Source organism: Haliaeetus albicilla, chromosome 16 (genome assembly GCF_947461875.1).
Source record: "Haliaeetus albicilla chromosome 16, bHalAlb1.1, whole genome shotgun sequence".
In the NCBI taxonomy this organism is placed as follows: domain Eukaryota; kingdom Metazoa; phylum Chordata; class Aves; order Accipitriformes; family Accipitridae; genus Haliaeetus; species Haliaeetus albicilla.
Genome location: NC_091498.1, coordinates 8,377,529 through 8,402,005, shown reverse-complemented (window position 1 = coordinate 8,402,005; position 24,477 = coordinate 8,377,529). Strand labels below are relative to the sequence as shown.

At 42.1% G+C, this 24,477-nt stretch overlaps 1 protein-coding gene across 6 annotated transcripts in view; it reads left to right on the top strand.

Annotated features, from left to right (window-relative positions):
* Positions 1-24,477, top strand: part of EYA3 (EYA transcriptional coactivator and phosphatase 3) — a 63,803-nt gene that overhangs the window by 29,070 nt on the left and 10,256 nt on the right. For 4 of the 6 annotated variants that reach the window (XM_069803437.1, XM_069803440.1, XM_069803438.1 and 1 more), the window contains 8 exons: positions 3,517-3,596; positions 6,274-6,340; positions 7,139-7,281; positions 12,679-12,816; positions 17,425-17,507; positions 19,000-19,183; positions 22,107-22,246; positions 23,944-24,027. In XM_069803437.1, the coding sequence (XP_069659538.1) occupies positions 3,517-3,596; positions 6,274-6,340; positions 7,139-7,281; positions 12,679-12,816; positions 17,425-17,507; positions 19,000-19,183; positions 22,107-22,246; positions 23,944-24,027 (919 nt within the window). The remainder of the gene's footprint in view (positions 1-3,516; positions 3,597-6,273; positions 6,341-7,138; positions 7,282-12,678; positions 12,817-17,424; positions 17,508-18,999; positions 19,184-22,106; positions 22,247-23,943; positions 24,028-24,477) is intronic. The other 2 variants (XM_069803441.1, XM_069803442.1) reach the window with 2 other exon arrangements.

Below are 24,477 nucleotides of genomic sequence, written 5' to 3'. Positions count from 1 at the left end.
TATCATTCTAAGCTTCCATTTTAGAAGCTTGCATATAATTTTATTTTTCACAGAGACAGGGCAAATATAAGTCACTTTTGTATTTGATACAATTTTGAGATTAAGTTCCCAACTAAAAAAAATTAACTGGCCCTTTGGTATTAAGCTTTTATAAAAGTGGCTACAAAGAGTCTTAATTGCATCATCAAGCAACCTGTTTCTCACAGAGTCTGATGAGGCTGTTATGTACTGCACATAATATGCATTTATTCTGGTGAGACTCAGAATATTTTAATAATATCTGTGCTATGATTCTTAGCAAAACTATGTGTATAACTGTTTTGAGAAGTTAAACCCTCTCAAATTGATAGCCTCTTCTGTTTAAAGCTGTTGTGTTGTACTATTTTTAGCCTCAGTAGATGCTTTCTGATGTATATCGTATTTAGGAATTAATCGCTATTATTACATATAGTGAGAATAGCTATATTAGGGTTTATTTTGTTCCTGTGAGTAGTAGCAAATACTGTGAAGAAAGATTTCTTTTTGGAGCCTCTGACATCCCAGTGTGAGTGAGGAGGGAACACTGTGTGTGCCATTCATGAAGGAGTGGATGTGATATATTGAAGCCCTGAATGGGGACATTAGTATGTATTTTTTTTAAAAATTGAAGGGAATACTTTAGCAGGAAACAGTGAGCAAGCAGTGAAATTCATTGTATGTCTACAAGTTAGAAATTTGCGCTAATCACTGCAAGCTCCCTTTCTAGCCAGTATGAGGAGAGATGAACCATATCCTAAGAGGATTTTTTCCTCTCTGTTGGCTACAAAGGAGCTGGGGACAGCATGGGCAGGTCTCAATGTGCTGGGGTGAATGGTGTTGATTCTCCTTCAGTGCGTTACCCTGCTTCAGTACAATCACAGCTTTCCTACAGGCGCCAGTAGCTGCAAGATTTGAGTGTAAACATCCTTGTATAGTATTTAAAAATAGAAGGGGGGGGGATAAAATTGCATTTCTAACCTGCTTAAATATTCTATTTAAATATTCTGGCTCTATTTTGATAAAACTATATATGATTTTAACTTTGACCTATGGAATAATTTTAAATAATTTCTTAGAGCTGTTTCTCCTCAGCAACATGATTTTCAGCCGATGTCAATACTCTGGCTGTATTTGTTTTAGCTGAATTGTGGAAGTGGGGAAGGGAAGAGCTGTATCCAGTGAGGGTCCTCTCTTGGGAGCATTAAGCATCTGTAAGAGTCTTAATGCTTTTGTGAATACAGCATGCTCGGCTGATCTGCGGGATGCTCTCAGTGGTGCAAGGCAGCCACAGTGCAAGTGAGAATTTTTCTCTGAGTCTGTGACAGTTGAAAAGTTGTAGATGATGGAGAGTAAGAGCACTTAGGATGGATGTGTCCCAAGAGCTGCAGGTGCATGTGTTGAGGAGCAGCAGTGATAAAGAGAGCAGAAACATGGGCTGGTATAGCATGGTCAGAAACATTATTTTATCTATTACATTTTCCATGGGAAGTGATAATAATGAGCAGCTCTCAACCTGCTTGCAAACTTCATGCCATTTAACAGCTGTAGGTTGACTATCTGTGCCACAGAATCACAGCATTTTTTTCCACCAAGAATAATAGTATACAAATAGCCTGAATCTCCGTAGAAATGTGTTATTTTCTTGCAAAACTCATGCTATATTATGGAAGTCTGTTCATCCACTAGTATTGAGAAAGATTTCCAAGGATTTTGATTATAAAGGTTTTCAGGGAGAAAAAACATTTTGGTTAAGCTTCAGTTCCTCTCACCAGCCAAAGGAAGAAAACTCACTTGTCTTATAACCAAACCCATGGCATTTCACTGGCCAGCTCCCCCCTTACCCTGTCCCAGGTAAGCTGTACCTCCTGCCCTAGGGGATTATCTCCAACCCATCGTGGAGCGAGGAGCTGGACAAAAGGGGCCTGTCACAGCCTGAAGGAGCAGTCCAGGGGAGGATGGAGCTACCAGGGCACTGCTGGTTGATATCACACACTCCTCAGCTTCTCCTTCCCTGCAGCCTGCAGGAGCCAAGTAAATGCTACTGTGAGTGGTATATCGTGGCCCTGCTGTCACAGACTCCTCTGTCCACGGGAGGTTGCCTCACTGCTGGGTTTCTCCCTGAAGACCAGTGCTGAAGCATTGTCATGGTTTAACCCCAGCCAGCAACTAAGCACCACGCAGCCGCTCACTCACTTCCCCCCCATCCAGTGGGATGGGGGAGAAAATCGGGAGAAGAAGTAAAACTCCTGGGTTGAGATAAGAACGGTTTAACAGAACAGAAAAGAAGAAACTAATAATGATAATGATAACACTAATAACATGACAACAGTAGTAATAAAAGGATTGGAATGTACAAATGATGCGCAGGGCAATTGCTCACCACCCGCCGACCGACACCCAGCCAGTCCCCGAGTGGCGATTCCCTGCCCCCCCTTCCCAGTTCCTAAACTAGATGGGACGTCCCATGGTATGGAATACACTGTTGGCCAGTTTGGGTCAGGTGCCCTGGCTGGGCATGAGAAGCTGAAAAATCCTTGACTATAGTCTAAACACTACTGAGCAACAACTGAAAACATCAGTGTTATCAACATTCTTCAGATACTGAACTCAAAACATAGCACTGTACCAGCTACTAGGAAGACAGTTAACTCTATCCCAGCTGAAACCAGGACAAGCATCCTTGAACTGGCTGTCACTTCTGTACTTAAGAAATATATGTGGGTTACTAGATTATTTTGGATTTTTCATGCACCATTTCATTTACTTGTCAATGTTTGCTTTATATGTAGAGTAGGAAGTACAGATAATTTCTTAATGAAACTGCTTTTTCCTTTTATAATTGCCTTGTTGGCTTTAGTTTTATTATTGCTAGTTCTGCAACACATCTTTTCATAAAGTTTTGGGGCATCTGTGTGTTATTCAGATATTCTCAGGCTGCAGTTTTACAAGGTGAAGGAGCCAATACAACTGCTTATTACTGCTGAGAGGGGGAGTTCTGCTTGTAGTTCAAGTGTGCACCAAGCATGGTGCTTGCTGGATTCCTCCAAAAGCTGAGTCTATTCAGTATCCCAGCAAAAATAACTGCAGAGTTTTTGTGCTGGATGAGCAAATTAAACTCTCATGGAGAGCCTGAAGGGTGCCTGAGCTGACAGAGGGGAGCAGAAGGCTGTGCCCAGGCAGCAGGAGAGAAGTTCATACTTGCCATTGCAGGCAGTGGCTCCCAAGCTGCTAGGTCTGCTGAGCTGTCAGTGAGTCTACAGCCTTATCTTGAAAGACCAGTTGGTGAGTAAATGTGCTGGAGATGATAACAGTTTAATGTCTAATTAGAGATGCAAATCTCTCTCTTGGGATCTCTGTGTGAAATATCAAAGAGTGCAGAGGTAGTTTCTGCTAAGAGTCAGTTTGCCTTGGTTAGGAAGGTTGCACCCAGCGGTTACGATGCCCAAGGATGTTAATGTAAGAGTTCATAATGCTAACAGTTAGTCTTTGTCCTGGCAGTCATGTGAGCAACGCAGAAGTCAGCGATCAGAAACCTGAATCTTCAAGCCTTGGTTCAAACCTTCCCATGTCCAGTGAGAGTAAGTATCTTCTGGAGTTCTGCTACCACTGGCTTTCCTCTTTTCTTCCTCTGGTCTCATTACTTTGCTTCATCAAGCACAAGCTTTGTCTCCTCCTTGTAATCTTTAGCCTGTTCTCACTATCAATTGTAAAGTGAAAGTTTGCTGTGGTGCTTACAAAGCGTTAGTGCCTGATAGTAAGCAAATGCCTCTAACAGATTTTTTTGTGTCAGCTTGCTGCTGGGTACTGCTATGTCTTATCTGCCTTATACATGATTTTTCTTGAGGGAAGGGCTTCAGTTGATCAATAATAATGTCTGTTCTAAAAGATGTTATTTTTATAAATCATTATATCTACACAGGTGGTTGGGTCTTTTGTAATACTATGCCATACAATTAATCTTACATTCTGAACTGTATTGAATGTCTGCAGAAATTCCTTATGAAATTAATAGAGGAGAAACTGAGGCAGAAAAGATTGCATAGTAAGTGAGACGTGGAATGTATCCTTTCTTCTGAAAAATGAGGGCTGGAGGTTATTACAAAAGTAGGATTCCTGTGTAGAATACCTTTGACTACCCATACTTATTTATAAGTGTAAATCAGCTCAACTTGACTGAAAATATGTAATGTGTAACTTTCCATTGCTAACTGATTGCATCTTTACTATTTTAACCAATGTGCTGTGATGTTGCAGTTGCAGGAGTTACCAGAAGTTTTAGCCTGCAAAATCTGCTGCCTAACCGGATAAGTCACTTAGAGATTCCAGAAGCTGCATGCAGTAATATTGTGGGCTTTTTCTTTTTTACACCATTACCTGATTCTTTATATGCTATTTTAAAAATAAGAATTCTAGAAATACCATTACTACATTACTATTCAGATGAATATTGACATTCTTTAAAAAAAAAAAAAAAAGACATTTTTGCATGAGGGATGTGATATCTGACAAGTATTGAATGAAAGCCCTTAGGTTCCAGAGTTCCCAGTTTGTGTTTCCTGTTGTATCCTTGTACTACATGGGCTTCACACCATGAGTAAAGGCAAACACTGAGGACTAGAGGGAGGTGATTCATGGAGCATTCAGAAGGTGCAGAGCGTATGGCTGATGGTTTGTATTTCTCAGCCGCTTATGCTCAGATTACATTAAGAGAACGTTATTTAGGTAGCAGAATGCAAATGGTACAGTTAGGGTTGCCTGTGCAAACTAAATTGCTCCCCTTAGTGGATGTAACTGATAAGAGAGCTAACTACATGATGAGACAAGAGCAATGATGTTGTAGGACTGTTGTAGGACTGTTCCAGATAGGGAAAGCCCAACTTGGAGCACATCACTGGCACCTGGAGCAAATCCCAAGGCAAAGTATGCTGCCATCTGTGACCATATTTTTTTTTGAAGGCTGTTAGGTGAGTCTCACTCCAGAAGGGAGAAGGAAAGAGCAATCTTTTGTCATGTTAGTGATGGAAGATCCAGGCCCCTGGACCTATACGAGAGATACACTTTTATCCTGGATCCCCTCCTAGGCAGGGTTGGAACCTGGGTGCTTTGCCTGCTTCCAGACCGGTGTCAGATGAATAAGCTGGATCCACAGCAGCACAGCTGCTAAGATTTTGGGTACGGTGCTTGTAGATCCAAACTGGTAAACCCACGTACTGTGCAGATTTAAAGTCACAAAAGTCATCTACCTTGGAGATCACTGCAGCATACTGCAGTTATGGGGGTGGCATGTGCCAGAGGGGCTGTACAGTGCCAAATTCTGTGTCAGGGGTCCTGCATGTCCTTGCTTTACTAGTTTGATGGGCAGCTGAGTATTTATCAGGTCAGCTCATCTGAATCCAGGGGTTTTTTTTAATGGTTCTTGGGTTAAGACATACCAGCTCAAGCCCCCTTCACCCCAACCCAGAATGCTCTAATTAAGAACTGTCATGGATGGGGTATACTAGAGCCATAGGCAGTGCTAAGTGAGAAGATTTTGAACATTTACTCCTTGGATTTGCAGCCTGAGTGACTCTTTCTTACCAGTTTTAGAGTGCAATTGCTGTGGATTTATTCAAGCAGAAAAATGGAAACATCCGGTTAAATGTAACTGCCAAATTTCTTTAGAGGTCATCTGAATTTGAACTCTGAGCCTTATGCACTGCAGCTCCACCTGTTGTCACTTGATGTGTGGGATTAAGTTTGTTGAGCTGGGAGCCACTCATTTTTAAAGGAAAAACAGATTGCTGGAGTCATGCTCTGGGTAGAGTATATAGAAAAGGGAAGGGAAGAGGAAAGCTTGGCAAAACAAGCATCTGCTTTGGTCTCTGCTCTGGGACACAGAAAAGAAATGTTAAGCTTAGCACAGATGAAGACCCTTTGGTATATGTAAGGTTTTGGGCAGGGCTGAAATCAGTTTTTTCACGAGAATTGCAAAAGATGATGGTACCAGCTGGTAAAGAGAAAGAGCACTGTTACAAAGGGAGAAATAGTATTGACTGAATCATCTACATGCTGTGAACTGGCAAGAAAAATATTTTTGTGCTGTTTTAACAGTGCATGGTATGAGAATTTGCTTTGAAACAGATATTCAAGGCACTAAAAAACCTTTGTAAATCCTATGTCTTGGTTAAAATGTACTGTGCATGCTGATACTTAATTGTCATTATTTGTTGGGTTTTGAAATTGCCTGTGTAACTATACAAACTATTTTTTTTCCAGTTATGACATGCACTGAATATATCCCAAGGTCATCAAATGATTATACCTCACAAATGTATTCTGCAAAGTAAGTCGAACAATTGTTACTAAATGCTGTAACTCTTTCTGAAGTTATCTTTTTGCATCTTTATGCATTTCTGTAATGCCGTAAATCACACTTTCATGTCTTCTGGCAACAGATACTCATTGCTGTGGACACTGAAGCTGATAGAAGTCACCCTTTGGCTTCAGTGGCTGTTGTCTTATGATCACAAGGATAAATGAGCCACTTCAAGTAATTAACAACACAATAGTCCTGTTGAATAATGCCCATAATATTTGAGGAACAAACAAACTGGACATAAATTAATATAAGGGGAATATAGGATTTTCTGGTCATTTACCACATTTGGGGATCTTAATAATTCCTCCCATTGTAGCATAGTAGGCCTTAATCCCCCGTGCTTGCTTTTGTGTAGTCTCTTTGTGTGTTCCACTTGTTTTGACATGCACTACTATATTGTATTAGCTTTAGGATTTGGTGTTGTGAGGCATGATAAGGGAAACTAATAGCTTGTGCCTGTTGGAATGCGGAGTTTGTTCTTCCCCTCCTGCCCTGCCATCCCAGTCCAGGAATAAGCACTAGTGCTCTGGCATCATGGAGAAGAGTGTTTTCCCTGGTGTCACGGCAAGAAACAGGCAGCATACATAAAACCAAGAGCCTGTCGTACTGGGAAATTCAAGCAGGTATTACACTAGGAGCTCATGTCACTGTGTATTGATTCTTCTTCCTGAAGCAATTTTTTTATGTGTCTTCTGGTTTGGAGGCTGAAAGATGCATAATGTAAATAGTTCTTTTTTACTTTTGTTCTTTCTTTTTAATAAGGCCATATGCACATATCCTTTCTGTACCTGTATCGGAAACAATGACCCCTTACCCTGGTCAGACTCAGTACCAAGCACTACAGCAGTCTCAGCCCTACACCATCTACCCCCAGACCACCCAAACCTACGGACTACCTCCTTTTGGTAAGAAGTAACCTTTCAAAGACTTCTCAGTGCCTGCAGTTACTGTCTTATGTCTCATTAAAAAGCCAATGTTAAGCTTAAACAGTTATGTTGGAGAGAGGAGTTTGTATGAGAGCACATGTCTAACTTAAAATTGTAGGTCGGTATCTACAGTACTGATGGGACTTCGTATTATAAAATATTATTTCTTACAAAGCTGTTTTCCTGGCCATTAATTCGGATGTCTCCCCATGAAACTTGCCAGATGGTTCTTAGTTTGGGATCATAATTTTCTCTAGTTGTGGTATAGCTGTGTTTGTGCAGTTTCCTTGTCAGTGAAGTTGCACAAGACCCCATACTACAGCATCTCTGCTGAAGGTATTTTTCCTTTCCTTTTTCCTGGCCAGGATTGAGATTTTTTTGTTATTTCATCTTTCACCAAATGTAGATTTCATGCTAAAATGTCTCCAAGTTTACTAGGCAAACAAATTGGCTTAAGTTGCTCTAATACTTGAGCCCTCTATTAGCCATTCCAGTTTTTGCAAATGATTGAAGGATAAGAGTGCTGTCATAACTGAGCAGCTAAAGCATGATGACAGGGTTTGAGCTATGCACCCTGTGCTTCCTTTATAGTGTATGGAGGGAGAGACACACCTCTGGGGTGTTGGTCTGTTTTAGAAGATAATGGCCATCTTTCTCCATGATGTATAAAGGGAGTTGAGGATGAGTAGTGCAGACAGAGACATCTAACTTCCGGGTGGATTAGCTAGTGAAAGGAGCTGCCTGGTCTTTCCTTGTACTCTGTGTATTAAAGCATCAGGCACTGGGGAAAAAAACACGATTGACTATCCCCTGCAGGTATGAAATTTTATGACTGATTATTCAAAAGTAACATTTTAACTTCTGTTTTCATTTTTTATGTTGCCCTGCTTGGTTTCATATGTAAATATTGTATATTGTTGCCAGCTCTCAAAAGTGCATGGTGGTGGAGGCTGTTTTGCCCCTTAGCACCTAGCTCTAATGAGAGGGGAGACCATCGACCTTCCATGCAAGTCACCTGGAGGAGCACCACGTGTGCAGTCAGTGAGCTGTGCAGCTGTGAGATAGCCATGAAGTGTCTGTCTCAGGAGCTTGTGGTCATGCTGCATAACTACATAAACAGAGCCTCTTAAAGAGTTATCTGTAGTGCTAAAATCTTAGTATCTTGAAGTGTAAAAGGATGAATTTTTCTTTAGCTGAAGAACTAGATGCCTTTGAATAAACCCAGCCACATTTATGGCTTTTGTTAGCTGCTGGCACAGCAAGGACTTTTCTATAAATTACAAAGCAATTGATTCGTCGTGGTATTTTTGAAAGATGGTGTAGAAAAGATGATACAACTAGGCTTAGTTTTATTAGACATAAGTTACATTACTAATTCTGTTTATTAAGGCACAAACTGTTATCTTTATGAGAAAGGTCAATATGTAAAATGAATCTACATACCTTTTTTTTTCCTTCATATATCTACGCCTGGGATTCATGAAAAGGAGTTTTCTTGTGGTTGAGGGATCCTTAGGAGAAAATGATGGTTTTGTAGTAACTGGGATGCAAGGGTTTGATCAAACAGTATCTGCCAAATCTCATTTGCCCACTATTAATGCTGAGATACGTTGTTCTGACTGATCACTTGATTGCCATGAAGTGGGAGCAGGGTGTAAGTGTTGGGCTGTTTTATTAACAACTCAAGGCTCTTCAGAAGAATAGGGTCATTTGGGTGGCTGTTGGTATTTGCTGCTTCTGCGTTTCTAGCTCAGCCCCTGCCAGTAAGGTTCAAATATGACTGCTGTTTCAGAGATTTTTAAAAACAACCAACCACCACCTGCCATGATGGTGATCTCAGGATTTTTAGTGGACGAGGACCTAGTTTACCCTGTGTTACGTGTCTTGGGGAGCTGAAGGTCTCTGCCTGTTGTGTTTTCTGAGCTCCCTTCATTCCCCCAGGAGAGCTTTTCACTGGAAAGCTGAACCTGTGCGCAGAAGTCTGATGCTGTGTCCATACCCAGGTCTTCAGTTGCCACTGCAGTTTGTGTGCTTTCTTTCTAAACGCTCTGTTCCCTTTCTTTTTGTCCAGTTGTAGTGTTGGGTGTTGTCACAACGGTCTGTTACCTACAAACTGTGCTCAACCCCATGTTATGGTTGGTGGAACACACTTCTGTTCCCTGGGTGCCTGCACTTTGGTTTCAGTGCCTTGTACTGTTTTTTTCTATGTCTGAACAGTGGCTGGTGGTTTTCTTCACTTCATTTATTTGGTGTTTGTTGTGGACAATGCAATGAGGCTGCTTTGTATGTTTTAGGTATTTTACTGTGTCATGTTTTGGGTTTTTTTTAAAGGCAAATATGTGTAAATAGGTGGAATGCTCCCTTGAAGTGTTAGGTCAAAATGTCTAAAAAGGTGTTTTAGACTTACTTCTAAAATATTGGGGGGGAGGATGTAGGGGGTTTTGTTAGTGTTTTTTGTGTGTATGATGTTTTGTTGGTGATAGTGGTGGTGACTGTATTGGGGGGGGCGGGGTGTTGGATTTTTTTAATCCAAAGGTTCTGGAATTTGGGTGTACTTGGCTGCTTCAGTGTTATACTCTGAATGTAACAGCAGAAATTCTTCTGAAGACCTAGGCAAGAGACGAGCATTTTCTGTTGACTTCATAGGAACTTTTGTCTGTTAAACATCTTCTGAAATGTCATCAGTTACTGAAATGTCTTGGTATGGATTTTGAGGTCTATTATTAAATACCTGAATTTTTAGTCTGAATTTTAGTGTTAGGAAGATGTTAAAAGTCATATTTCCAGTAATGGAAATCATACTGGAGTGGTACGTGCTCAGTCATACTGAGAAGATGGACCTTGTATGGTGTGATGTACAGGTAGAGGGTAGAGGACTGAACATGCAGTGCAGAGGAAATTCTACAAATTGTTTCTGCTCACAAAGTCTCCATTGAGCAGGTGAGGGCTTGGCCAGCTTGGTCAGATGTTTTACCAGCATCAAAGGGCCTGTTCCAGAGGTTTGCATGACTTTCTACTGTGTATTTGTTTCTATGCCAAAAAGAAGGCATCATGGATTATCTAACTAGAACAAAGCAAATGTATTTTAAATATGAAATTCAAGCAAGCTGACAAACACAGGGGTCGTCTTGAGATGCCTCAGGTCAGGATGCTGCTTTCAGAGAAGAGATGACCTATGCTCTTGCCAATTTGTCACCTCTCCTTGTGTTGTAATACTTTGATGCTGTTTAGTGCATTGTTCTGCATGGGACATACTTGTGGTCTGGAGAGATTTTATTAAAGAAGCTTTAAAATAAGAGTGGTGACATACAACCTGTATATGTGTGGCTGTAAGTTGGTGTTAGAAACACTGTGGTTGTGATGGTTTACATTAACTCAAGAAAAAACTACGGGTGATGGGCTGTCTTGTATGGGGCCTTTCCACATACGTACATATGTCCTGTGACATTCTGCTCCAGCTGCAGTGCTGCCATTGGTCATGGAGGGGTCTCATTCTCCCTCGGCCGGCTTCCTCTGTGTCATCCTTGAGGCTGTGCTAGCTTATAAATGCTGTCTTGCAGAGCAAGAGGGAATGATATGTGCCACCAGGCCAAGAGTGTGCCTTGCTGTATGGAAAGTAGAATGTGTCTATACTGAGAGATGACAAAGAGACAGTCATAGAAAGCGAGGCTGAAAGATGCCTTAACACACGACCTGAATCAGCTCCTGCACTCGCATCCAGCCAACCCTGCAAACACCTCTGATGTCTGTGCCTGACCTGGTGTTACACTTCTCGTGATAATTATCCTGCAGCTTTCAGAGTTGGTTTATGTTTCATTGTCACAGTTATTAGGTACTTCTGTGTGTTCTGTGACTGTCTCATTATGTTGCTGTCTGCTCCTTGTCCATCTGTCTTGCAGTGTAAGTTGGTTACTGTCCCCTCTAAAAACTACTCACCTATTTGAAGATTGTGGCTCTCCCTTTCCAGACTAAACAAATACAGCTACTCCCACTCTCCTTAGAGGATCTGTTTCCCATACATTTTATTTTGGAGTTTCTGCAATATATCTACAGTCTTTCCTAAATCAGTCTTCTGTTTTGTTTGCTGATTATCACGGTTCTAGAGGTTTGAAACAGTAACGAAGATGCAACTTCAGAGTCAAAGAATCAAAACCCTGGTGCGGCTGTACAGATAGGTGAATGACTTAATTTGACTCATAGGTGACAGTTTGAGATCAGGTATGTAAGTAAATCAAAGAGCCGTTGCAGAATTTAATTCTGACAAAGCTGCAGCATGGAGCGAGCTCTTGAAGTTGCTGCTCTTGTCCAGCTCTATAGAGTCTTTCATGTCTTCTGGGTAAGAGACTTAGAACTCACAGCCTGTGGCTTGTCCTGCTAGAGCGGGTGAAAGGCTGCAGCTGGCTTTTGCAGCCTTGGTACTGTTTTTGGGGGGGGGGGTTAAGAAGGAGTGTGGTCTTTCTGCTGGCCCTGAACTTTGTGTCTAGCTCCAAACAGCCTTTGTCCGTCTGCTTTGCACACTTCTGCTTGTTTTTAAGTAGATCCTCTGAAGTGATAGTCCTGCTTTCTAACCAGGGCCAGGGAGAAATGCCTTTGACTTTGGCTGTAGGTCTGGAAACACTTAAACAAAAGCCTGAAGAGCCCTGAAGAACCAGGCCTGAGCTGAGCTACTTCAGTCAGATACTGTTTTCACCCTGTCAGTGCAGTAGACTAGGCCTTAACACAGCACCTGAGCTGAAACCACACTGCTTATGTATGCCTTGTACAGATGAATTACAGTCACTTTGCTCTCTCTGTGCTTTGCCCAGTGTTATTACGAATGCTTTCCAGAATGGCAGGAAATCTAGAAGAAAAATTTAGATTTTTTTTTTTCCCGGGTTTTTTTGAGCTCTATAGTCACTGTTGTCAGTCTATGAAAATTACTGACTTGTGGCTTCTTTTCAAATATTCAACCCAAAGCCCAGTGAAGTAGTGGAAACATTGACCTTGACCTTAATAGATACCAACTTCAGCCTCCTTATGTGATAGCTGAGGTTGTTTGCAGTGCTGTGCAACTCAGTCCAAACATCAGAGGGATTAGCAGTTCCTTTATACCGACGTGGCAGTGAATCTTACTGTGACACTAATAGATTTTTAGTTGAAAGCTTTGGAAATTGGTCTTGTTGGTGCTTTTAATTTTCTCTTTTTCAGCCAGTTTTGTCAGCAGCTCTAATCCATGCACAGCCTGACAGTCAGCACTTACTATTGCAGAAGTTAAACATTTTCCATGTGTGATTTGTTACTTGCTTTTGTGACAAGCAAAAATCTGAATCTGAGGTAGCAGCATGCTGTTTGGTCCCAGCATATTTGTTTGTAACTGGTCCAATTTATCTGATTCAGGTGCACTGTGGCCAGGTATGAAACCTGAAAGTGGTTTAATTCAGACTCCATCTACAAGTCAGCACAGTGTTCTTACCTGCACTACAGGGTTAACCACAAGCCAGCCCAGCCCAGCACATTATTCTTATTCCATTGAAGGTAACTTGGCATGGTTTTTATCTGCATCTCTCTCCACCTAATTGAGTCCAGATACCACAAACAGAGAGGCTTGCACGTTTGTTCTTGGTTTGTGCATGCTTCTTTATGCTTTGCCTCTTTTCTCTTTGTGTGTGTGTATGTGTGGTTTTGTGTTTGCTACATACCTCTGTATGCACCAGGCTGGCTTGTTGGTGCCATGCTGATGGACTTAACAGGGTGAAGAGCAAATGGGAAGGGGATAGGAAACTAAGTGTTGTATTCTTGCATGCCTTTACTGGGAATGCTCTTGCAGCTCAAGCTCTTTGTTGGTGGTCTTTAGCTTGATGTGAGGAAATACACTGACTGCCATTGGTTTTTTTGTGGTTTTTTTTGTTAATTAATTCTGGAGGTAGATGGCTTTCATATATTACAAACATCCCTCCCCCACCCCAGTTGGTAGATCTGCTAGAAAGTGAATTTCTCAGTATAGAACTAGCTTACAAATATTCCAGCTGCTGGAAGTGCCACATCTAAGAAGCCAGGTGCTGAATTTCGCTAGCTTCCAAAGCAATTTTTAGGAGCAAATATGCCAGTTAGCTGAATAATGGAATATTGTTGCTTATGGCAAATATGTGCAAATTGATTATTTTTTTTTAGGTAGGTTTTTTGCCGTTTATGTTTGGGTGTTGAATTGTGAAAATTTGTCTCTTTCTCTGTAGTTTTTAAAAAGAATTTCAGGAATTCTTAATCTATTTCTTGTGTCATACTTTCATAGAATAAGTCAGGGACTTCAGGAGATCTTTAGTTCAACCTGCTGCTCAAAGAAGAGTTGACACTGAATTCAGAACCAGGTGGCTCAGGGCTTTATCCAGTTGGGTCTCAAAAACCTCCGAGGGTGGAGATTTCACCAATTCCAGTGCCTGACTGTCATCATGGTGAAACTTTTTTTCTTTTGTCAACTCAGAGCATCCCCTCTTTCACGTTGTGACTGTTTCTCTCCTTCTCCTGCTGTGCACCTGCAAAAAGAGCCTGGCTCTGTCTTCTTGATAACCTCCGTGCACGTACCAGCAGGCTGCAGTCAGATTCCCCAAAGCCATCTCTTCTCCAGGCTGGACAGTCCTGTTCCCCCCAGCTGCCCCTCGCAGGCCACATGCTCCAGCTCCCAGACCATTTTGGTGGCTCTTTGCCACACCCACTGAATTTTATCAACATCTTTCTTGTGCTTGAGGCCCCAAACTGAATGCCATATCCAGATGTGGTCTAATGAGTGCCAAGTAAAGGGGAATAATTCTTAAAATTAGCAATAAGTGGATTTTAACATATCTTTCACTGATAGGAAGGCCAGGCGGTATGTCATGGTACTTGCTCAGCTTGCATCATTGTGACAGTAATGGCCCAGTGTAATATTTATCCTTAATTTACTTTTCACATTTATAACATGAGCAATGCAACAGTGGAAATACTACCTTCCTTCAACTGTAACTTTCCTTGAGGTACTCCCACCACCAGAATTATAGCACCAGCTTTAATTACCAAGGGTCAGAAATGGTTCTGCAGAATGTGACCTCTGGCAGGTTTGCCAGTGAGGTACCATGGCAAGCATGTGAATCCCTGGGGATCGGTGAGGTAGCAGAGCCACCATCAGGCCTCGCTCTGCAGAAAGATTTCAAGCCATTTGATCCACGCTGCTGTGAGAATGTGTGATTTGAGGAGAGTTTCCCTGCAGGCTGCTCTTTGAAAGTGTGAAAAAGTCACCTGAATTGTGTAAATGCTACCACTTTTTTGAAAAACTTTTTGCAAACTGGCAGGAAACTCATCCTTTTTCAGATTTGCTACATTTCCTTTTTGTCAAATTAGCAAGCAGCCCACTGAGGGGTCAGGTCAGTACTTGGGCCTGTGCAAGGGAGGTGGTGGAGAGCAGGAGCTGGAAGGATGGACAATGTTGCTTTATTAGTAATCTCTTGCAAATCTATCTTTTTCTCTCCAGTCAAAATAGTAGGGTGATACACAGTTGTATGATGCTGCTGTCCCAGTGCATGGGTATGGTTTAGTCTGCAGATGGTGGACTGAAGTAATGGGATATTTGAACCCTGGTAAATGGTCAGATACACTTAGTGACTGAGAATTTTGCTTTTTGTACTCACCTGAGCTGTGGCCACAGTGGTACATCGCAGAGGCACTTGGAAGCACTGGGAGCGACGTGAGAAGAATGGCTGCTTCTTGCCGCGCCTCTTCCTTCCCTGTGAGAGCAAAGCAGCCAAGTGAAACATAAAATGCGTTAATTGCAATTTCCCTTCCCAGCACATGAAGCAGGTTGAAACTTAATGAATGAAGCAAAACCGAATGGGATGAATAAGGCAGGGGAGGTAGGGATATAAGGTCTGAAGATGGGGTCTGGAAGTGGGGAGGAAAGAGAGGAGAGAAGAAAAAGTCACAGCGGTTTCAAGGCAATACTTGTGTTTGCTGATCTTTTAAACCTGAGACCATGAAGTGGTCCCTTTTGTCACATCTGTGTCAAAACATTTTTGCATGGTTTTGGCGCATTCACAAGTAAAAGCAACTGACCCACAGTGCAGAAAGAATTGGTTAATCTGTGTAGTGGGCGCTGCTTGTAAAGATCTGATGTGTAACACTGTATAGATAAAGGGTAATTAGAAAAGAAATGTTGGAAGGAGACCAGTGTTAAGATAAACAGTGAAGTTCATATGAGGGAATCTTTGTTTTTACCAGAATCCCAGCACTTGGAATCTTTTTTTCTATGATTTCTTAACTTCTGTTATCTACCTCAGTTGAGAAGCAGCCTCTTCAGAGCACTACAGATGAGAATTGCTTTCTGTTTGCTCTCCATGATAATCTTGAGAGAGGTGGTAGAATAATGTGTCTTCTAGATAGTTCGTCTCCTCTGGCTTTGCAGCAGGTTTGTTCTGCGTTAGCGAGGATCTTTTCTGGAGACCTGCTCTTCGCAGTGCCCTAGGAGGTGACATTTTCTTAAGGTAATAATAGCCTTGATCATTTCCGTAACGTGTATAGTTAGAAGGAGTCTTATTTGGAAACGAACCCCTGTTCTCTAGCAGTTGCTTATGAGGAGTATCTGTGACGGGTACCTTACTCTCACAGCTCTGCTTCTAGTGGCTGCATAGCTACTGTAGGTACTTGAGTATCTTCATTACCATTATTGCTGTTCAGTGCAGCCTTTTTTCCTTTTCCTAAATGTTCTCCCCCCAAAATTCTCTCCCATCTGTTTTTGAACGCTGCTGCTCCTATCTGAGGGGATTCCCAGGGGCTAATTACTTACCTTTGTTTCTGCTTCCGCAGAGATGCCACCCTTCACGTTTCTCACCTCTTGTAAATACTGTGTATTTCTGCACCTCTTTTAAGATATATTTCTTTTGTTTTTTCATCTTTTTTGAGGCATATTTTGGATCCATTCCTCTTTCCAGGAGCTGTTCACCAGGTAGTATCTGTGCTTGCCGTAACACAACATACATTGATTAAGAGTTCGTGGTGGAGTCTGTTTCCCTGGGGTAGAAAGACTGAAGTCTTCAGAAGTTTGAGTTCTTCAGTCTTGGGGTGAATTCCACATGGGTGTTATTTGCAGAAAGTGAGGGCTTTTCTCAGAGTGATGGTAAAGTAGGTGATACCGTGGATTTCTGGAAGTCTTTTCATAAGCATCTAAAAGTGATTTTTAGTTTTGTTTGTGTGCAGGGAAAGAAGGTTTAGCAAAAGAAAATATTTCTTGGTGGCACCTGATTTAGTACATCCTGATTGTTTTCATACTGATTTCATTATTTGTTTTCATTAATCCTTGAGGGTCCCAAAACCCCATGTGGAGTAACGTTTAATGGAGTGGCTCTGTGGCTGTAAACCCACAAAATCTGCTAAATGACTGGTGTTCCCAGATGGTGCTCTAGCAGCCTCTTCTGTGTTTTGGAAGAAGCAAATGCAGTGACATGAAGGCTATTGAACATCTTAAAATTCATACTAACTACTACATGTCTCTAATAATTTGTCCTACAAGCTGTTGACAAATTATTTCAGAAATTCTCATCCAAAAACCAGTTGTAGTCTCACAGAGATACGGGAAGATACATTTGCCTTCTCCAGTAGGAAGCACCCTTTTTATACTATTTGAAATATTTTTACTGTTTCCTTAAATTTTTTGATCTAATTAGACTAAATATGCTAAGTCCAATGCAGAAAGATTTTTTTTTTATCGGAGCTGATTTAAACACATTCATATCCATTTTACTGATTTATTCTGATTAATTTTCAGTTGCTACTAATTGAACATCAGAATGTGATTGTTGTCTTCTCAAAACCTTTAGTAAAGATGTGAAACCATTTTAATTGTACTCTAGTTGCTTAGCAGGCATGGAGGGAAAAGGTTTCTGAAACATTTGAAAGTACTGTTTTTAAAGATATGCTAGCTATCCTTCCCTGTAAGCCCAGTTGAGATGTAACTGGTTCCAAAATACACCCTAACTCTTTTTTGGCTCTTACAAGCAGAGTGCTGCTGGAAGCACAAATGCTTGCACATAAGCCTAGTAAGTACTTACTTCACAACTTGGATTAGTCTCATCTCTTGTGCTTTTCTAGAAGCATTTAATGCAGTAATTCTTAATTTTACAGCATCAACTACCAATGCCAGTCCAGTCTCTACATCCTCAACTGTTGTCAATATTTCCACATCAGCAGTAGCCAGCATCTCACAGGTAAAACTTCTTCCTTGTTATATTTATGTGCAGCATCTCCTTCACCTTTGTTTAACACATTACTCGAAACTAACAAAGGAAGGCCAAATATTTGCATCACTTCAAATGGAGCACAATGGGTACTAGAGCTATAAGGCTCAGTGTGTTACTCAAAGTCAGCAAAATTACTCTCGCTGTCTCTTTGACCATGACACTTTTCCCTTTGGCCTTCACAACAAACTCACTTCATCTGTTCAAAGCTGTTTCCTTGTCTGCAGATTGTGTGGTGAATCTTGAACAGGGTACTGAGATCTCTGCAAGAGAGACAGTGGAGAAGAAACAATAGAACTATTTTGAGAACCAGACCTACAGGGAGGATTATAGGTGGATGTTTTTTGAATGCCTTTGTTCTCCCTCAGCAAGAAAAGGAAAATAGGTTGTACACAAACAAAACTAACAAAAAAACCCCAGTAAAGTAGGAGGTGCAGTCTGATGGTGCTAGAATAAAACAAAGTCAAGAAGCCCTGCAGCTAGCACAGAGCCCTTCCCCCTGACTGGCCTGCTGTGTGTAATACATAGCACTGTCAGTGGTTAACTGCCATTCTGAATATTTAGATATACAAAGGAACCCTTCAATGTCACAACTTTGCAGAAGAAGAATACAGGAACTGTGGAAAATGCAATGGATGCACAAAAATCCTTGTATGCTTATGCTGTTGCTTTTTAAGGTTCTTTCATTAACATAAGCTTGCTTGGACCTGTAAGGGGAAAAAAGGTTTTCTTTCAGTAGTGCAGACCAAGGTGCCTGGTTCACAAATCCAGATTGCTCTTTGAGGGAATTGGGAGTGCACAGTGTGCCAGAAGAGCGTGACATGACATTTGGGATGGCTGCTTTCTTTACTGTCAGTAGCAGAAATTAAAATCCTCAAGCACAGCTTTAGATGCTCAGTGATCTCCTCCTAAATGAGGAAACAGACTTCGTAAATGGATGCCTTTCATCACAGCATGCAAAATAATTGCTTGCTGAAGTCAGGACATGAGTAAAGGCAGTTTATCTTGTAGCTCTTGTGGCTGGGATTGCACGCTCAGCCAGTGCCAAGACCACTTTCTGTCACTGTCAGTACATCTCGTATCAGAAAATAAAATGCAAGACAAACCCACAAATTCCAGAGCACAGACAGAGTGGACTGATGCCTTGGCATCCACTCAATACTCCCCTGTTACTGTCACATCATTCATAATGAATTTCATTTTTTAAGAAACTGGAGGCAGAGAAGTGGCCCTGTGGTTGCTGGCCTCCTGTCTGCAGAACCTGCCTGTGCGGGTGCCCGTTGGGAAGTCAGATCTCTCAACCCTTTTGGGGGATGTCTTGCATATGCAGAAAGAAACAGCATAAAGTCAGACTGCTCGTGCTGGGATTTCTCTTTGACAGGCATATTCTGGCATAAAAGTGATCTTAATACAGAGTGTTTTCTGAAAGTGTCCTATCATAACTAATCCTTTCCTCTAACAGGAATATCCTACGTACACGATCCTTGGCCAAAGTCAGTACCAGACGTGTTACCCGACTTCGGGCTTTGGAGTTGTAACACCAGCAGACAGCAACACAGAGAGTACTGCATTAGCAACAACTACGTATCCAACCGAAAAACCAAACGCCATGGTGCCTACGCGGACAGTGCAGAGACATTCCTCTGGTAATGGTTGGATCTTTAGCAGGGTGGCTGCAAAATACCTGTGATAAACAGTACAGTGTGCAGACATGGGGAAAACTTTTTTCCAAAAGGTAATTGCAGCACCTTTGTGTGCTGGCTGGGACAGGACATTTGCCTTCCATTGTCAGACTGGTCTCACTGGTGTGCAGAGTATTATGGTGGGCCAGCCAAACTTACATATTGGAAGTTTTCTACTGCTGCAATTTAGGAAGCACCTACCACATGCTCTGAATGTCCAAGGGAGAGTGAGTTCCAGGGGTGACTTGAAGAGTTGCCAATAGCAGCTCCCTGGGCACTGTTGGTTCTGTTATGTGTTGGGGCTGGGTGTTCACTTGGGCTATAGGGCAGTTGTTGATATCCAGTCTCAATAGCTCCTGCTAGCTCTTTCCCTCCTGCAGCCAGATATTCAGATTACCTGACAGCCATGACATAGCTGCCAATCCCAGTTATGGGAGTCCTCCGGGACTGCTCATGCATTTTCAAGAGCTGTAGTTCAGCCATCACCTCTTGATGAGTTGGTCTCTGATGTGCCCAGGAGTACATCCTTTCCTTTCTTCTGCTTCATCATGTAAAGTGTTTTTGAAATGACAGCTGTTCTGCTGTGCTTTGCATGTGAGCAGATCTGCATCTGCATACCATTAAGTTACCTGGCAGGCGGAGAAGATTTTAGCTGGTAAGAGAAGAGATGTAGAAAGTGGATTGAAAAGGTTTAATTGACTATTCTAGAGAAGTCACATCTTTGGCTTTTTCCACTAATGCCATGTCAGGTACCAACCACAGTGGTGTTGACTGAAATTTCATCACCAAAAATACAGTTTTCTAAACTTAACAAGGAGAAGAGCAAAGACTTGGTGCTTCTCCCGGTGTCTTATGCAAGGAGTTATGAGATTCTTCCTGTGTTGTTGAACAGTTTTAAATTGAAATCTGCTGCCTGTTGCAGATTGGTAGGCTGGGGAAAAAAAACGAAACAGATTCTGTTCATTTTTGTTGGTGCCCTGGGTCTGGCCGGGATGGAGTTAACTTTCTTCATAGCAGCTCTGCTGATGCTGTGTTTTGGATTCCTCACTAAAGCAGTGCTGGTAACACACCAGTGTTTTGGCTACTGCTGAACAATGCTTGTACAGTGTCAAGGCTTTCTCCCATCCACAATTCCTCCCCCACCCCCCCACCCAGCAAGCAGGCTTAGGGGGGACAAGAACCTGGAAGGTGATGCAGCTGGCACAGCTGACCTGAGCTGACTAAAGGCATTTCCCATACTATATGATGTCATGTTCAGCAATAAAAACTGAAGTAGAGGAAGAAGGGCAGGGTGGGGTTCAGCTTCCAAGGTGGCTCTTGCTTGGAGATAGGCTGGGCATCAGCCTGCTTGTGGGAGGTGGTGAGTGATTGCCTTTGCAGCACTTTGCCTGCTCCATCTTCCCCAAGACCAGTAATACCTGAACTCTGCCAAGTCCTCAAATTCACTCAAGCAACCTGAAAGCAGGGATGGGTGGCTGCCAGTGAGCAAAGCATACAGATCAATAGTCTTGAACTCAGTCTAGTCAGTCTGGAACTTCCAGACCTCTCTCAGCTTTACCTTATGGGATGCTACAGACAGGGGATGGCAAACACCATGCTGTGATGTTGTAAATCAAGAAGCATGGTGCTTCTAGCACTGCAGGGAAGCAGTTGCTCTCTAGTTGGGCTGAGCAACAGCAGATTTACCCATGAGAATTTGTTCTTATTTGATGTTGAAAACCTAAGGAATTGACCTGTTATTTCAAGGCATTGGTCAGGGAATGGCCCAGTTGTTAATGTTTTAAGTGCCATTTTCCTAGCTCAGGAATTCTCCAAGTTCACCATTTTGCATGAATTTAATGGGAATTGCAATGTCTCATCTTCAAGACCCAGACTGAATTCAAGCTCTTTGAGGTCCCCTGTCCCCTCTGCCTTCCTGCTACAGTTCTGGTCCTGTTTCGGAACTAGTTAGGCAGATGTCTGGGATGTTAATTCTTTTGCCTGAACTGTTAATAAAGGATTCAGAGAATATCTCCTGTCATGGTTGTAATATTGTGCACATCAAAGCACTGATTTATTTTTTTAATTTTTTTTTTTTTTATGGTGGTGCTTTACTCTTTTCCCTGGGAAGGGTGTTCTTACCAGTAGCAGAATAAGCTCCATAATGTATCCTGGTCAGTCATGGCCATGGTGCTTGGCCAACTCTGTGTCTCCAGTGCCGAGATCATCCCTGTTATTCTTTACGAATTCTTGGGTAGGCCAGTGGAGCCGTAGTCTAAGTATGTCTGTTTCACAGTTAGCACACTCTGGATTTATGTGTGATTAACACACTCCAAATAGCTCTGTGCACTGGCTACTGTTTAACTGTTAGCCAAAGGCTTACAGCGGCACAGGAGTGAGTAGTGTATGCAGAGGTGGAAACAGCATGCGTTGTATAGTGTTGCTTGACACAAAAGGCATTTGAGTAGTCCAGGAAATCTGGGAGGGAGAAACATTGTTAAATACTTTCTTCTGTACACTCCTTCCAGACTGAGGGTTTCTGGTGCTCTCTCAAGAAATATTAAGAGAAACAATTGAGTAATAAAGTGGTTCCAGGGTAGTGAGACATCTGAGGGGTTACAGGCCTTAGGATGGAGGGTGCTCTGTCTTTGGCATTATACTGCAGGCAGGATGCGGTAAGTAGCTCAGTCCTGGTGAATTGAATTGAGGAGGCAGAGCTGTTTTGAAATGATGGGACAAAGAAATAATGTTTTATGTTCTAATAAGGGTTCAACTGCTACTGCATCAATAAAGCAAGATAACATCTTACCTTTTGCAAGGGCGCTTTGTGGCCAAATGCTATAAGCTTTATGTTGGTGTTTGTTTTGAGACATGAGGGAGTAAGAGCCATGTGATTTCTTTCTTCTAGGAGATGCATCCACAAGTCCTTCATTATCAAGAGCAACAGCAAGTAAAGAGTTAGATGAGCAGGCAAGGAAAAACATCCCTGGGAAGAACAGGGGGAAGAGGAAAGCAGACACCTCCTCCTCACAGGACAGTGAACTGGAGGTAAGTAGTAATCTTGCTTTCTACAAGTAGCATTGCAGAATAGTGTGGTGGTAAAAGTCGTCTCTTTCTTTCATCCTGTCTCCATGGAAATGGAAGGGTATCATAGAATAGTTTGGGTTGGAAGGGACCTTTAAAGGTCATCTAGTCCAATGCCCCTGCAATGAGCAGGGACATCTTCAACTAGATCAGGTTGCTCAGAGCCCCAGACCACCCTCATCATAAAAAATTTCTTCCTTACATGTAGTCTGAATCTACCCTCTTAGTTTAAAACCATTACCCCTTGTCCTATCGCAACAGGCCCTACTAAAAAGTCTGTCTCCGTCTTTCTTATAAGCCCCCTTTAAGTATTGAAAGGCTGCAATAAGGTCTCCCCAGAGCCTTCTCCAAGCTGAACAACCCCAACTCTCTCAGCGTTTGCTCACAGGAGAGGTGTTCCCATCCTTCTGATCATGTTTGTGGCCCTCCTCTGGGCCCTCTCTGACAGGTCCATGTCTTTCCTGTAATGAGAGAGAATTTGGAAAATTCCCATGACCCATGTTATCTGAGAACTGTCCCAAATGAGTTCTTCAGTGGTCCTTGACAGGCATCACTTAAACACATCTTGGAATCATAGTGGCATCAATGGAGGAGACATCTGGATGTCTCTAGTACAACCTCCTGCTCAGAGCAGGGCTGTCCCCAGCACTAGAACCATGGCTTTGTCTAGCTGAGTCTTGAGAACCTCCAGGTTGGAGATCCTGTACCTGTCTCCAACTGGAATCTCCCAAGCTGAAAATTTCCTCTTCTTTTTCCATAGCAATTTTCTGCCTGCCACTGCTGAGAAGAATTTGTCTCCATCATCTTTGCAGTTTCCTTTCAGTTACTTGTGGCCTGCTATTAGATCACCCTTAGTCTCCCCTTTGCTGGAGCTCCCTCAGGCTCTTCTCTAAGTTGCTGACCATCTCGACAGCCTTTTGCTGGCCACTTTCTAGTTTCCTCACATACTTCTACAACTGGAAATGCATTCTGGGGTGACCTTCCTAGTGCCAAGCAGGGTGAGACAACACCTTCCTTCTGTCAGCGTAGGCACACTTAGTATTCTCCAGCATGCAGTTCATCTATCCACAGGGAGAGAGTGCTGCTGGCTCATACTGTGCCTGGTGTCCACTGTACCAGTTCCTTCCAGCCTGGACCAATATGAGGCGTTATTCTACCCCACATGCAGAATCTGCAGTAACTGAACTTCTAGTTCCTGCTGGCCCAGTTCTCAAGTGTATCAAAGTCCTTCTATACTGAAACTCTGCTATTCCTCATGGCAGCCAATCTGCCTTATTTATCAAAACAAAGGTGTCTGATAAACACCAAGGTCATTTACCTGGTACTCTCCAGATCAGACAGTAAACTTCTACCCTAGCAGGGCTCTAAAGTTCATTAGCACTCTAAGTTTTTGCTTTTATAACTGTAAAAGCAAGAAAAGTTTTCAGAATAGTTTGACCAAGAGAGTCTTACTCTGAGTGTGTAGTTGCACTGTAGCAGTATATAAACTCCACTGCATGAAAGAGTTCAGTAATGTGTTCAGCCTGCAAGATGAATACTGTTGTTCATATCTGTTAAAAGCACACTGCAACTAACCACAAAATTAACCTAAAACTTGCTCCTTTATTGTATCTCAGTGCTTGGAATATCTCAGCTCTAACCTGCTTTTATTCTCTACTCAGCGAGTGTTTCTCTGGGACCTGGATGAGACCATCATAATCTTCCATTCACTTCTCACAGGGTCTTATGCTCAAAAATACGGCAAGGTAATATTGTCTTTTCTGTGGAAGAAAAACCATATCTGTCATGCAGAATTAAATGTTTATCTTTGGAAAAGAAATAGAAAATTATATTTTGTTTTAAATGTGTAATGTGATACTTTTAACTTGTTGGTGGTTTGGGACGGGGAAAGAACACTAAATTTGGCTTTACACAGAGCTAGGATATGGACATCACAAACACTTCCCTTCAAACAATACAGGTTTTAAAATGTCAAACTGTTTTTATCATCATTGGGAATTATCGAGGTCATAGCACATAGTGAAGGGAAGTATTTTTTCTCCTTCAAAATATATTGAAGATTTTTGAATGTTTTGTTTGTGTTGCCTCTGAAAATGCATCAGTCCCTGCAATGCAGTACTGAACTGTTTTGTTACATTTTGGGTCAATGTATTGCCAGAATGTGGCTTTTTTTTTTTTTTTTTAATCAAGTTCTT